Source organism: Falco cherrug, chromosome 1 (assembly GCF_023634085.1).
Source record: "Falco cherrug isolate bFalChe1 chromosome 1, bFalChe1.pri, whole genome shotgun sequence".
Lineage (NCBI taxonomy): Eukaryota > Metazoa > Chordata > Aves > Falconiformes > Falconidae > Falco > Falco cherrug.
This window is the reverse complement of record NC_073697.1, coordinates 108,652,373-108,666,534: the sequence shown is the minus strand read 5'-3', so window position 1 is coordinate 108,666,534 and position 14,162 is coordinate 108,652,373. Positions and strand designations below refer to the sequence as shown.

Here is a 14,162-nt window from a genome sequence, read left to right as displayed (position 1 = left end):
CGGACGCCCCAGACACAGGGCAGCTGTTGTCTGCCTGCCCCCATTTTAGGCAAGTCTGTGCTTCTGTTTGAGGTTTCGTTTCTGATGTAGATAATGACTTTAACCACCAAGACCTTGGTGACTGCTTGCTCTTCTAGGTTGAAGAGCACCCTTTCTGTTTTGCTACAAGTGTTAGTTGTAGAAACAGCCGCCTTTGGCAGAATTCACACCTTGAAGGACTGACCACTTTGATCCTCCATGTTCCCAAAGGAATCCCAGTGACTCAAGGAGCAAGAAGGAAAATAAGGCTGGTTTTAGCATGACTTATCCTAAAAAGATGGGGTGGGGCACAGTCTTTTGCTGTACGGAGCACATCTGTCTGCTGGCATCAGCATTTGGGTAGTTTCTGTTAGTCTTCGGTCCCGTTGGACGTATCTAGAAGACGCAGTCAACAGTCTCCTGCCTGCACTTGCTGTTCTGCCCCATCACTAGAGCTCCTGCTTCCTGCAACGCCACTGGGAAGCTTTCCCTGCTGCGCTCAGCATAGTCTCCTGTGATAGAGCACCCCGGTGAAATAGCACGCTCCGTTTCAGCTGCCGTGTGCTGTTTTAACCTTTGGTGTAGACTGCCATGTCTTGTGGCCGAGACTTACTGGCTAGCGGACAGGTGAGGTGCGAGAGGGGGTTTCCTCTGAGCTAGGAGGTGCCGTGCTGGTCTCCAGACCAGGTTAGAAAGAACTAAAGGAACATATTAGGAAAAGCAGCCTACTCCTGAGAGATCCCACCCAACAGGTGTTTGGTGAGCTTTTTTTTTTTTTTGTAAGGATAAAATGACTGTTTAAACTGTCGTGAACTCCGGTGGGCCACCAAGAAATCTATGCAAGCAGTGGCTGCGGGGGCACTGCTGGTGTTTGAGGAATTCAGGTTCAGTTTGGAAATGATGTCAAACACTGCTTGGAACTTCAGCTGTTGGGTCACGAGGAATTCTACAGTTAGGTCCCGTCGCAGCAGGCAGGTGTCTGTCCGCAGCAGCGGGCAAGGCTGGGCTGTGGCGGCTCCTCCTTGCCCATGTGTGCTCTCTGCAGGCCCTGCTCAAAGTTCAAGAAGCAGTTTAACTGTGGTAAACACAGAGGCCAGACAGCGTCTCAGTGTCAGATTAGGCCGTCCAAAGTTAAGGTTCAGTATACATAATTAAGACACTGCCTTTCTAGGGATGTCCTAGTTTCTCTAGTTGGGACGGTGTGGTGAAAACAACTGCACATGGCTTAGAACAGAGTCCAAAAAGCACTGCAAGTAAAGGCTGCCTGCTGCAGATGTTCATAGGCAAAACTTGCAATGCTGGGCTCCCTTCGCTGTGCTCCTCACTAACCAGCAGTCTGGCTGTAAGAAGACTTGCTGGAGTTGCTTTAGTTCTTACTTCCTCGTGGCTTCTGGAGGAGCATTATGTTTCACTGTAGCCTTTCAGGAGCTTTAGTGTTGGCCTGACATTCACAACTTAGCTGCACAGCTGCTTTCTGAATGCTGTCAGTAATATCTGATTTGGGGGAGTCTGGGATGAAGTTCAGGCATCCTCCAGTCTTGCCAGAGCTCGCTTTTGGCACGAGGGTACATGCAGTGTGGTAGGAGCAGTGAGGCACTATGACACTCACCATTTCTGGGAAGTCTGAATCCAGCTGGGGGTACAGCTGAGTAACAGGGGCCAGATGTAAGGCAGTAAGGTTGCTTCTGCACTGGAGAAGTTGTTAGAAGAATTCAAAGGACCAGCAGGAAACCACATATGAATTAGATTCTAGTTGTCTGTCCCGCTGCCTGGGAAGGTGGTGGAAGGAGTCTCATTGGAGCTGTTGTAGCACACAGTAGTTTAAAGGAGAGCCCTAGCTCTTTAGTCAAAGCCCTCTGAGAAGTGAGAGTACATTCAACACCCGTCTGTCTCGTTGAATGCATAACGCTCCATGAAGCTGTCCAGACTGGGACCAGTCGGAGGACTTGGCAGCCAGCCTCATAGGCTACTCTTTAAACGCAGCCTTGGTGGGACAGCACAGGCCTGCAGCAAGGTGTGCAGAAGGCACCAGGAACATCCTAGCGGTTGGGGAAAGCATTATGTGAGAGAGTAAGTTGCTTCTCCCTCTTCTGCTGGTTACCCAGCTGAGAAGTATGGATCATTCGTACTAGTGCAAACTGCATCACTGCTTCTGCGCCTGTCACTCAGCATGAAAAAGTGGCTTGTAAAGGTAACGATGTGTGTTTTGCTGGCTGCGCTGCTGATCTCTCCCATTCCTTTCTTCAGGCTGTAAGACTGGAAAGTACCTACCAGAACCGCACTAGATACATGGTGGTAGTGTCCACCAACGGCAGACAAGACACCGAAGAGAGCATTGTCCTAGGAATGGATTTCTCTTCCAATGACAGGTACTCACAGTGTCCAGGTTGGGGGAGTCCTTGTGTTCACCCATATATGGAGTCAAGTGTAGAAATATCACTGTCTGGTGTCCGTGCTTTCTGGGGATAGACTGCTTCAGATTTTCCAGCCTAACACCTTCCTTGAGATCCAGAATTCCCCTTTTATTTCTTGAAAGGAGGTGGCACATGGGAAGGCAACAGTGCAGGTGTGCAGGTCAGTGTTTCCTTCATTCTTCTGAGCCTCAGGCTTGTGTGAGGACGTTAAGTGCCTTTAAGTGTCTCTGAATGGCGAGGTCCCCAAGCGCTGCACAGGGACAGCTTGCATGCAAAGAAAGAAGCTGCAATTAAAGAAGCTGGACATCAGGGTTCAGGAGAGCAGCTAATAAGAAAGTGACTGTCAGGCAGCCCTTTGCCAAGGTCATGACACAGAGGGCCTGATGGGCATGTCGGGGTTGCTGATGGCAAATCTAACACAACGTGTGCTCTCTCCAGGCATCAGTGTGTCATCAGGGTTTAGTGCTTTTGCTTTGTTCATTGAAATTGCTGCTAACCTCTCCAAAAGGTTGCAGAACGGGGCTGGGAAGCAGCGGTGGCTGCTGGAGTTGACTGTAAGCCAGGAGGCAGCACCCCAGCAGCTTCAGGGGCAGAAGCTTCACATCTAGAAGGGGACACTGGGTGCTTTAGGGAGGGCATGTAGGCACATGACTCTCCTAAGAAAAAGAGTTGTGAATAAACTTTGGCCTATATGGGGAAAGAATCACCTAGATAATCAAATTATTTTGGAAGGTTTCGTACATATGCTTACTTCTAGCACAGCTTTGTATGTGTTGTCAGCAAGGAATGAGCCTTGCTTTTGACCCTAGTTGAAAGAAATTACTTTCAGGTAGTTGGCAGGGTGACTAGAAAATACTTTTGAACTGTTTGGCTAAGAAATTGCCTTCCATACAGCCTGCTGATCACAACAGTCACTGTGCTTAATTTCAGGCAGCTTGGTTTGGATGCTTAGCTCAAGTGATGCCTGCTAAAAAGAGGGACCAGCATGATGCTGCCACTGGCTCCTGGCTCCCTTCCTGTGCATGTATGCACAGCTGTAGCTCAGAGATGCTCTTGTGGTAGGGTAAGAATAACTTGTCCTTACACAGGTTGCTGTGAGCTTGGAACTTGCTGTTGGCGGTGATATCCCAGCACAGCCACCTTTGATAACTGAGAGCTCACTGGTATTCAGTCTCTAATAACATAGCGGGGTCGTTTTAGCTTTCTGCTAGAGTTACTGAGGTTCTGGATGGTCAGTCTGATACACCCTCCCCTACCCCACTTGGTATTTATAACTCAATGTAGACTTGTTGCTATGGTCTCTGATAAGTGCTTGCTGAACAGTATCACTAAAAATACCCTGGGCACCTTGGGAAGCCTTTTAAAAACACATCTTTCCATGAGCTCATCTCATGTTGTCAACAGAAATAGCTGCGTGCCACAGTGTCTCCTTGTGCTGGGCACCAGTCACTCCGAAGCATGTGCGTTTACAGGGCTTCGTGTCTGCTGACCGTCTGAAGCCTGGAGTCTCACCCTTTTACCCCACTCCTCAGGAGCCGCAGAGGCTGCTGCAGGTGGTACGGCTTGTGAAAATTTGAGAGCAGCTCCTGCAAAGCGTGAGAGCAGGAGGCAGTTGAATCCAGTTCTTCTGCAAGATGCTGCTTTGATTATGGACCAATTTTACAGCTTTATGAGATTCAACTTTTTTATTTGACAACCTGGTGCAGGTTGTGTTGGGGTTCCCCCACCCCTGCCTTTTTTCCATTGCTTGACTTCTGCTTTTAACTTGGCTTCTTGCTCAGCCTTACAGAAAGCAGGTGACTGTGAGGGCAAAGAGGTCAAAGCAGCTGAGAGAGGAGTGGGATTGCCAAGATGTGTCTTGTCTCGGCTGGCCGTTGTGCTCGTCCTCAAGGTGTGGGAGGGAGAAGAAGGGGCCAGTGTCAACAACGGGTGATAGGCTGTGATTGCTAACCTATCGCGCTGCCAGTCACCCTGCTATTACACTACACTGATCCCGGTTCCCAGCAGCTGTGGCTGAGGGACAAACAAGAAAACAAAGCTGTGGATTGCAAAATCAGAGCTAGAACCAAACCACTTGAGCCTGAGAGGTACTAATCTGTAAAGAAAGCCTTGAGCTGACTGAAGACTGTGAGCCCCCTTTGACCTTCCGCACAAAGCCTGCTGCTTCTGAATCCTGTTTGCTCTTCTGGGCATATGTTAACCCTTTAAGCCTGCTTGAAAGAGCACTGCTGTACCCTGTATCTGGTTAATGATCCTTGACAGACACCTGTAGAGCAACACTGGCACTGTTTGTCCCTGAAGCAACAGTGGGATTTTTCTTTCTCTTTTCTAATATGCAACCATTGTTGTGAAATTAAAGTCACACCATGGTACTGTAGTAGATGGGCTGACAATCTCTTTCTTACTACAGTAGCACTTGTACAATGGGCTTGGTGCTGCCGCTGTGGAGTGACACCTTGATCCACCTGGATGGGGATGGGTGAGTGTCTTTTGTATATTCTAGGTCAATAGCAGAGGGTCTCCGTGTGTGAACTTACAGCACGGTGTATGGGGAAGGATTTGAATGATTGCAGAGCCCTTACAGGTCCAGCAGACCTTCTGCTGTTGACCTGTATCGGGTTAGTAGGCTCAAACACCCTAAATAACAGTGGTTGTGGCAGGGAACACCAATAATTGACTTATCTGTGCATAAACACACACAGAGACAGTGGCTTATGTGTGTGTTTAAGCTGGAGTAAAGGAGCTTTTACTGGCGAGTGGGTGTGTAGTGAAAGCTCCTTAAAGGGATCCTATTATGTGTTCCTCCATCATGCTTGTAGCAGGCAGCATTCGGCAGAACATAAAATAAGAATGATGTTTCTGTGCCAAATAGACACCTGACTTGCAGACTCCTGTTTGTGCCAGTCACAAAGGCTGTCCAGTGCAGTGCGTGGAATGACTTTTCTTTCCTTGGTAGCTGCCCCAGGATCACTTTAGCGGGACTCTGTTGCTCCCAGCTGTGGCACTGAATTTGTGTTGCCAAGGTAAACAGCACAGCCCAGCACTGTCCCACTGTCTTAGTTTTGTTCCCAAACAGCAGCTGCTTAAAAGTTATCTTAGAGCTTTTAGCATGCTATTTTGATCTGTTGGCTAGCTGAACTTGGCAGTGTGTGCTTAGGGCTAGTCCTTTGCTGTTCTAATGTGCTACAAACTATCAGTTATTAACTAAAAAGTGGCTTTTGGGATACATTTTTACTGTGTCTTTTTTTCTTCTCACCAGAGGCTTCAGCGTATCAACAGATAACAGGGTTCATATATTCAAGCCAGTGTCTGTACAGGCGATGTGGTAAGTACTTACTATAATCCGTACCAGCTATCCTTTTTCCAAGGTGTTCTGGCTGCTTGAGCTTTTAAAAAGCAGGTGCTGCTTGTCATTACTGGTATCTTGAGACCTACTCAGGCAGCCAGAAGTCTCATTCAGAGATGGGGAAGGAAGTTTGATACCAAAGAAAGAAAACCATGCAAGTGCTGGTGTACAGCAGTGAGTTTATAATACTGCTGCAGCCCTGCCTTGGTCTCAGCTGAGGACAGGAAGGAATAGGGTAATTTTCCTTGCAAAGGCCTGCTGCTTTGAATCTCTCCAAAGTAAATTGCTTTGAGCATATGTTTGAAATGTTTCTAATTTTTTTTATTTGTCATAAATAAGGAAATACACCCTGTGCATATTTTAGAAGTCTCTGTCTCCGCTGAGACATGTTCATTGTGATAGCGAGAAGGAAAGAGAAGCTGCCTGCATTTTTCTTTCCTTTTAGGGTGGCTCATGTAAGAATGTGGTGGCCATGAAAGTATTTCTGGCTCAAGCTTCTTTACATTGCAGAAATACATTGCCTGTCAGGGTGTCATGCTACTGTGTCACTCCAGTGATTTTGACCTGGATCCTTCTGATCCCAGTCAAAGATTTAAAACAAGCTAAAAATAGGAGGGCCGGATTTGTTTCCCAGCAGCAGCTGAAGAAACTTCTAACATCCCTTGTGCAGTCAGAGAGGGCAAACACCTAAACACCTTAGTAAAGTCAAGCCCTAAGCCCCTGGTTGTGCAGCCTGCCATGTCTGATTCCTGGGAGTCCCTGCTCTGCACGCAGGGGAGCTGATGGCGCAGTAGGAGCTGTCAGAGCATCCTGTCTTGGACACAAACTGTGTGCGTCTTAGTTATGACTCAGGTAATGGTAGCAGTTTCTGGAGCCAGACACAGGTGCCCTCTGAATTGTGGGTGCCGTTGCTGCTATCCAGGCTTACTTTAGCATACTTCAGTTAAGACATGGAAGCTCTTGCAGCGTGGGTTATCCCCACTCTTGCAGGGCAGCCTCCTGCTCAGTGCTGGGGGCTGTTGTGTACAGCACTGGGGTTTGTATGAACTGAAGGACGTGAGCAGCATCCTGGATTTGGCTGCTGCTTTGTGCTTGATATCAGCCTGAGGAAGAAATTATAACCCTGGAAGTATTTTTCCCTTTCTAGGTCTGCTCTGCAGAGTTTACATAAAGCTTGTGAGGTGGCACGGATCAACAATTACTACCCAGGGAGCCTCTTCCTCACATGGGTCAGTTACTATGAGAGCCATATCAACTCGGACCAGTCGTCAGTCAACGAGTGGAATGCCATGCAAGATGTCCAGTCCCACCGGCCCGACTCGCCCGCCCTCTTCACTGACGTGTAAGTGGGTCTGGCTCTGCTGAACCAAAGCGTGTGGCTGTCAAGCACTGCAGTCTCCAAATGAGGAGATGGTTTCCACAGGAGACTACTCTTAATTAGGTATTAATGAGGAGAGGTTTCCTGTTCCGGGTAATAACCAGACCTCTGGTTAGGCAAACACCAGCACTGGAAGTTTAGCTCCCTGGGGCTCCCTCCAGCCTCTCTTCAGTCTAGTTGTTTACCTTGGGCTTTAGGCTCACACACATTTGCTTCTGCAAGTTAAGTCCCGTGTTACTAGTGAGAGAGAGGTGTGGTGTACTCTAGTACCGAGGCCTTCCTCTTCGCTGGTTTTGTCCTCTGGTTTCCAGGCCTGGTGTCTCCTGGAAGGGACAGGTTTCTCTGGACTTTGCTCTTACACTGGCACATGTCTGAGCACATCTTTAGAGTAACATGGTCTTTTTTTTCCCTTAGTTCATTTTGCTGTAAAGTGAAGTGTTTATATGCGGACTTCTGAGACTGTGAGCTCAGAAGCATCCTCCTGGGCATCCATCTGATACACCTGAGAATGGGGACAAAGAGCAATGTAGTTTTTCATCATTCCAAGGAGTTCTGCAAGTGGGGAATGGGACAGTGTATAGATCCCAAGCTGTCTCCAGCTAAATGCTTGGATGTCTGGTGATATATGGTCCAAATCAGTGGCTGAGGTAGATAGGTAGACAGTTTGGCAAGGCAAAATTTATAGGCTGTATCAACATTCAAGGTTTACAGCCCCTGTAATTAGTAATTGCTGATGGTACTGATACCATATAACCGCAAAGATAGTCTGTGTCCAGATGTGGTGCCAAGTGTGAGGGCTTAGTTGCCTGTTTTGTAGTTGAAGAAATGACTTCACTAGCCCCAGCTGCTTTCCCAGTATAATTGTGCCATTGGTTGATTTACGCTCTCAGATATTTCCTGTTGTTGGAGTTCAGGGAGTGAATAATAACGCTAAGCAGTTGTTCAGCTGTGAACAAGTCTCACACTTGATTGTTTTTTAATGTACAAGGAGGGTGGCTGAAAAGTTTTGGCAGGCTGTCAATTTAATATTCTCTTGTAGCTTTTCATATATAAATTCTATGTAACCCACCCTTTCACTGGTGCAGCAAGTGAATGATTTCCTGGGGACACCTAGACAACGTTCTCTTAATTGATTCCTGAAATAGTGCATGAGGTTAAAAGGACCAGGAACTTTGATGATTTTTGTGAACCACCAGTGGGACAGTTGTAAAGCAGAGAAGTGTCTGTGCAGTCACCGTCTTGGCAGCCTTCCAGAGGAACGGAAAGGTAGTGCACGACGTTACTGCTGGGTCCCTTCTAAAGATGATGGGTGAGACAGATTTGTGCTGCTGCTCTGCTGCAGCTTCCCCTGGTGTTAGTCAGGCTATTTTTGCAGCTGGTGATAAGGCCCCTGGCAGCAGAGGCTGGAGGAATGCACAGAGGCTTAGCTGCTCTTGTCTCTCCATGTAAGGAGCTATGGAGCTGTTACCTTTCCAAGAAAGGTAGGGGGGAGCTTACATACTGCTCCAGAGAGTATAATGCAGCCTTCCCAATTTAAATTTTACCAAATACCAGAGGTTCTCTGGATGACTACAATGGATTAGGAGTATTCAGTTGGTCTCTTTCATATACAACTGGGAATCTAAACTGGGCTTTACAGTCACCTAGATTCCTTCCAGCTGAGGACGTACTTGGGGGAAATAGTGTGAGTATCTGAGGCTCTGCAGAGTATCCAGTCTATACAGTACCTGTTTAAAAAGTGCCATGAGACCAGTTTGTTTCCCATCCCAGTGACTGTTGCTTTCTTCTGATAGCCCAACTGAGCGGGAGCGCACGGAACGGCTAATTAAAACTAAGTTAAGGGAGATCATGATGCAGAAAGATCTGGAGAATATCACGTCAAAAGAGGTGAGTGGTGAGGGAGCAGCACTGGAAGTGCTGTTGGGCAAACTGGAGAGCTCTGTACTTTATGCCGTGAAGAAAAGCCAGAACAAAAACTTCACATGGCTTCCCTGTGTTCCTCCTCCCCACCCAGATACGCACCGAGCTGGAGATGCAGATGGTCTGTAACCTGCGAGAGTTCAAAGAGTTCATTGACAATGAAATGATAGTGATCCTTGGGCAGATGGACAGCCCCACGCAGATATTTGATCATGTCTTTTTGGTAAGTCTAACAGTGAATTCAAGAGTAAACAATGCTTAACACTTCTCACTGTGTCTTGGTTGACACAGGGGCCTCTGGAGGAACTGAAAGGAACGCTGAAGGAGAGATTGGCTGATCCTGAGGTCATGTACTCTTAAGCAAGACACCAGTGCTACGGAACAGGGGTAGCCTGGCCCGTTCTTGGCTGTACTACACTTCACCAGCCACTAAACTAAACCTGCCAAGCTGTAGACCCTGTCACTAGAGGATGGAAGGGAAAAAATCTTAATTATAACCACTTTTCAGGGCTGTTTCCATTGATGTAAGACAGTTTTTTAGCTTTCACTGTCCAGAGTACCTACACACAGAGTTCTTGGAGTATAAATGTGTTTGGGAAGGGCATAACTACAGCAAAGAGGGAGGGGAGCCGCTGGGGAAAGCTGCTGAACGTTCAGGTGGAATGACACTCTTGTAACATGGAAAGCTCTGCGTTCATGTGACTCAGAAGAAACAGAGGAGCTTAACGAAGAATCCTGGAGATAAGTCACTCAAGGAAACATAAACATTTCGCCTTTTAATGTTTCGCTTGCTTAGTTGCCTTTCATGGCTGCTGGGGCCTGTCTTAATTACTGCACCTCCTTCTGGTGAGTCAGCGCTCCACAGGATTTCCCAGCCCTGAAGCAACGGACGCAGGTTTGGTTGGGCTGTCTAGCCTACAAGGTTGGCTCAACTTTAAACAAAGCCATTCCTCTTGGACCAGCTGGTCTTTCCAAATGAAGAGGGCCTCTCCCAGTCTCCTGAAGCTTAGTGCCTTGGCTCAGAAGGGTTGGTGTATGTTAGTGTGAGCACTCCCAAGAAACTGTGGCGGGGTAGGGCCAAGAAACTTAAAAGTACCTACAATGTAACAGACTTTTTTTGCAGACTATGTGTTCTTCAGAGAAAGAGTCCTGTTACAGGCTTACAGTGCTAGTCAAAAGCAGTACAGGCAGTTTAGTCTGCTGCAGGGCTTGGTATCTTGGCTCTGAGTGCATTTAATAGCAGCAAGACCTTTAAAACAAGGCTTGGCAGCAGCACCAGGGAGAGGAGCTGCGGCTGATGTGTGGAATAGAAGTATTTGCAAAGCAGCAGCCTGCAGTGAGGAGCAGTGCTGCTGGGACTGGGCACCAGCTTCATTCAGGAACATGTATACTGCAGGGCAGAGTGGTACAGTGAGGCCTCTGGGAGGCACCGAGGCAGGAGCCCTGCAGGATCCCACTTGAGGAGTGCTAAAATAAAAAGGCAGGAAAGAAGAGACCTGATGATGTTGTTGATTGTGGATCAGAGGACAGGAGAAATGGCTTTCACCGCTGCAGCATTGTTCTCCATACCTGTGGAAACTGGTGGTTCCCAAGCCTGAACTGGATTATTCTTTCTTAGTCAGAAAGAGACAATGTGAAGATAACTAAGTCTGGGGTCCAGGGTAAATATGTCGGGGATCAAAATATGTTTGTTGGCAGGTACTGAATAGCAAGAGCCCCCATAGTCATCTTTCAGATCGTGCACAGCTCTGGAATTTTCTGGGATTGAGCTGATCTCTGGCTGAAGGCAACAGATTCTGTTGAAATCTGGGCTACCACAGCATGCAATGTCTGCCCTTCTATTCTGCTCGAAATGCAGAGTCCCATCTGTGCTGAACCCTTGAACAGTGTCCTCGTTATGATGATTTCTCTTAGGAAGTAGTTCAGTTTGGGAAGAACCAGATGCTTTTTGTTTGTTGTATTCATGTAATGTCAAGACAAGACAACAAGACTTGTCCCCAGTAGCTACCAGAACAGTAATGCGGCGCTTTCCTTTGCGTGTACATCTAGACACGGGCTGTGAGTGCTCAGGACTTTTCTACAAGTGCTGTCATGGGCCCAAGTTCATGCCTGTGAGTCAGAGCTCTTGGAGCTCCCCCGTCTCCATCTCAGACACAGGGTGCCAATGCATGCTTTCTGGGGCAAGCAGCAACCTATCACTGGGGTGGACACTGCTGCTTCTGCCCGGCTGGGAGGTTCTCGCTCTCAGGCCGACGGGGTTTGCAGGCAGGCAGTGGGTGTGCTCCAAGGGCTGGCTCACCCTGGCTGTGCCTCTCCTGGCCCTGGGGTGATGTGAGAGCAGCCGTGAGCAGTGCAGTTCTGCTGGTGGTGGTAGTGCTGCCTGGGTCACTTCTGCTTACTCCTTCATCTGATCCGTCTTTCTGTTTAGGAGCTATTTTAGGGCAGGGAAGCAGATAGCTTGTGCACCTTAAATTTTGAAGGAAGCCTTTATCTGAGTGGTTTTGTGCTCAGTTTATGTGTTTGAACAGGAAGTGAGCAGACTGGAGGGCATGTGTGTGCTGCAGAGAAGGGGCTTAGCTAGCCAGGGTTGAATGTGTTTATTTCTCTGCTCACACAGGCTTTGAACATGGGGAGAAGAGGTGTAACCCCAAGTGAGCTTACGGTGTTGCTGCCTTTGATGTGTGAGATGGGTGTTTCACATATGAAGAGCACCTGGATGGTTTTTAAATGCAGGCAGTCTCTCTTCTGTAGGGTAGAGCTGGCAGCAGCCTCCAGGGAAAGGGTGGAGTGGTCTCAACTTTGCTGAGGTTGGTTTGTCGGCAGTTTGCAGGAAGTGCCAGCATACAGCCTGCTTTGCAGAGCTGCTTCTTGCTTCAGAATAGATCTGGTTAATGGGGCAAGACAAGGTGCTGCACATCAGCCCTGTTACCACCCTTCTGTGTACCCCTATACTCAAAAGACCCCCTGGCCCTCCAACACTTGGCTGGCCAGCTTCCTCCTCCAGTTCACTGGTGACAATCCCTCCCTCCATCAGTTGCTTGGCCATGCCTTCCTTCTGGCTGATGTGTCCCTTTGCATCATTTTCCCTGCAGGGCTCGGAATGGAATGCCTCCAATTTGGAAGATTTGCAGAACAGAGGGTAAGTAGCTTCATGCCATCAGCTTAAAAGCAAGAGCCTGGCCTCAACACTTGTCTGTGCAACAAAATCTCTTCCATACCTGCTGTGTAACCTGAGTCTCGCTAAAGGGTTTGCAGATCTCAACAAGCTCTTGCTTCCTCCAAACTCCACATCCCACAAACAGGCACCCTAAAGTAAAAGAATCTTGTTCCTTGACCTTGACTGACATCCCCTTGGCGAACAAAGGAAGCCAGCAATCTCATAGCTATAAGTAGCAAAAAGCTACAGTTACTTAACTGGATGCTGCATGGTTGGCTCTGTGCCCTTTACTCCAGCCTGTTGTTCTGGACTGAGGTCTCACCATTACAGAGGTGCTTTGGAGTCTGGACCTCAGCAGACTGCAGCAGGAAGGAAAATATGTAAAAGAGCATTTCTTGCTTTGAGTCAGGCCCAGTAGGAAGTCAAGTCCTGTAGCTCTCAGCCCTAGCACTGATGGGTTTCTCTGCCTCCTGCCCTTTCTACCTTTCAGGCTTAAGCATAGTGTGTCCTTTCTCTAGGCCAGGTGGATCTAAGCACCGAGAGTTTGCAATTAAATCACTATTTATGGGTTTGGCTTATTTGTGCTAATCCAGTGGAAAAAAATAATCACACTGCTGAATTGAATGGATAGCGTACTTCTGTACCCTGGAAATTAGCCTGGCAAAATTGATTCTTCTCATTCATCTCAGGGTCTGTTGCTGTTTCCTTGGGTCAAACAGGTCCTACTTGACTGCCGGTGATTTCATACCTGCTAGGGAGAAGGGATGGCACTCCCTTGCAGTGCTCTTGTTCTGGCTGATATCCCAGCATGAGTGCAATTCATAAGCATCTTACAAGTAACCCTCAGGGCTAAAAATACTGGATGTAGTGTACATAAATACCATATGCTTTCTCTAGCAGTTTTCTTTCCAGAAAATTTAGGGATAAGAAATAAATCCTCCCAGTGGCTCATTGTCTGTAATGTCTCTCTAGTTATTTTATGCATTTGTTTAACTACAGTCTCGCTCATGAGCTTATACCTTCAATCGTCCTGTGGTGTTGGTGCTGTGGGAGGAGAGATTCACAAAGGGGCTTTGAGAAAGTGTCCAAACACTAACTGAGCAGTCTGTGCAGGAGCTCTGTGTCACCAGTGTTGCTAACACTTAAAATAGAGAGAATGGTGGGCAGGCTGTGTAACCTGACATGCTATGGAGGAAGTTTCTATCCGTTATGGGTGGAAGCCCTTTTATCAGAGGCTGGGCTCTATATTGCTCAGCGAAACCTTTTGTCTGCGTTAGCCGCTTCTTCCTTGCATGAAGCCCTGGTTGCCAGGGAGGTATGTTCAAGACTGCAACTTCAAATGCTTTGAGTTTTGCCATTCTCAAAGCAAGGTGAGGCTGTTGTGTGGCAGCTGTGATATCTCTCTGAACTTGCTGTGTTCTGCACACTCTGCATTTTTATCTGCTGTCTGTTTCCACACAGGGTGCGGTATATTTTGAATGTGACTCGAGAGATAGATAACTTCTTCCCTGGGCTCTTTGAATACCATAATATTCGGGTATATGATGAAGAAGCAACAGATCTTCTGGCTTACTGGAATGACACTTACAAATTCATCTCCAAGGCAAAGTAAGTCTTCTCAGAACAGAGCAAACACATTTAGAAGATGTATACTGAGCATTTTATATTTTCCTACTGAGTTTCTTAACTACTTTTCCTCCTTGTCTATCTAGCATCAAAGCAATTTCATTTTTATAGTTTCTAAGTGCTAGAGTTGCCTTCCACAAATTTCCATTCTTGCAGGTGCTTCTACAAGGAGTCAGTAGGACCTAGTGAGGGGTTTCTGCCCAGCTGCAGTCCAAGCTAACAGTGGAGATCATTCCTGTACTAGAGCTAAGAGCTTGCCTGCCGCTTAGGAAATGCGGTGGCTCTGCGGAGGTGCTGGTGGGA

The 14,162-nt window shown here is 47.6% G+C and overlaps 1 protein-coding gene across 6 annotated transcripts in view; it reads left to right on the top strand.

Annotated features, from left to right (window-relative positions):
• The window catches only part of SSH2 (slingshot protein phosphatase 2), a 103,611-nt gene that overhangs the window by 74,459 nt on the left and 14,990 nt on the right, over positions 1-14,162 (top strand). For 5 of the 6 annotated variants that reach the window (XM_055718035.1, XM_055718019.1, XM_055718025.1 and 2 more), the window contains 8 exons: positions 2,266-2,387; positions 4,843-4,911; positions 5,692-5,757; positions 6,926-7,120; positions 8,950-9,043; positions 9,171-9,299; positions 12,169-12,215; positions 13,695-13,841. In XM_055718035.1, coding sequence (XP_055574010.1) covers positions 2,266-2,387; positions 4,843-4,911; positions 5,692-5,757; positions 6,926-7,120; positions 8,950-9,043; positions 9,171-9,299; positions 12,169-12,215; positions 13,695-13,841 — 869 coding nt within the window. The remainder of the gene's footprint in view (positions 1-2,265; positions 2,388-4,842; positions 4,912-5,691; positions 5,758-6,925; positions 7,121-8,949; positions 9,044-9,170; positions 9,300-12,168; positions 12,216-13,694; positions 13,842-14,162) is intronic. The other variant, XM_055718056.1, reaches the window with a different exon arrangement.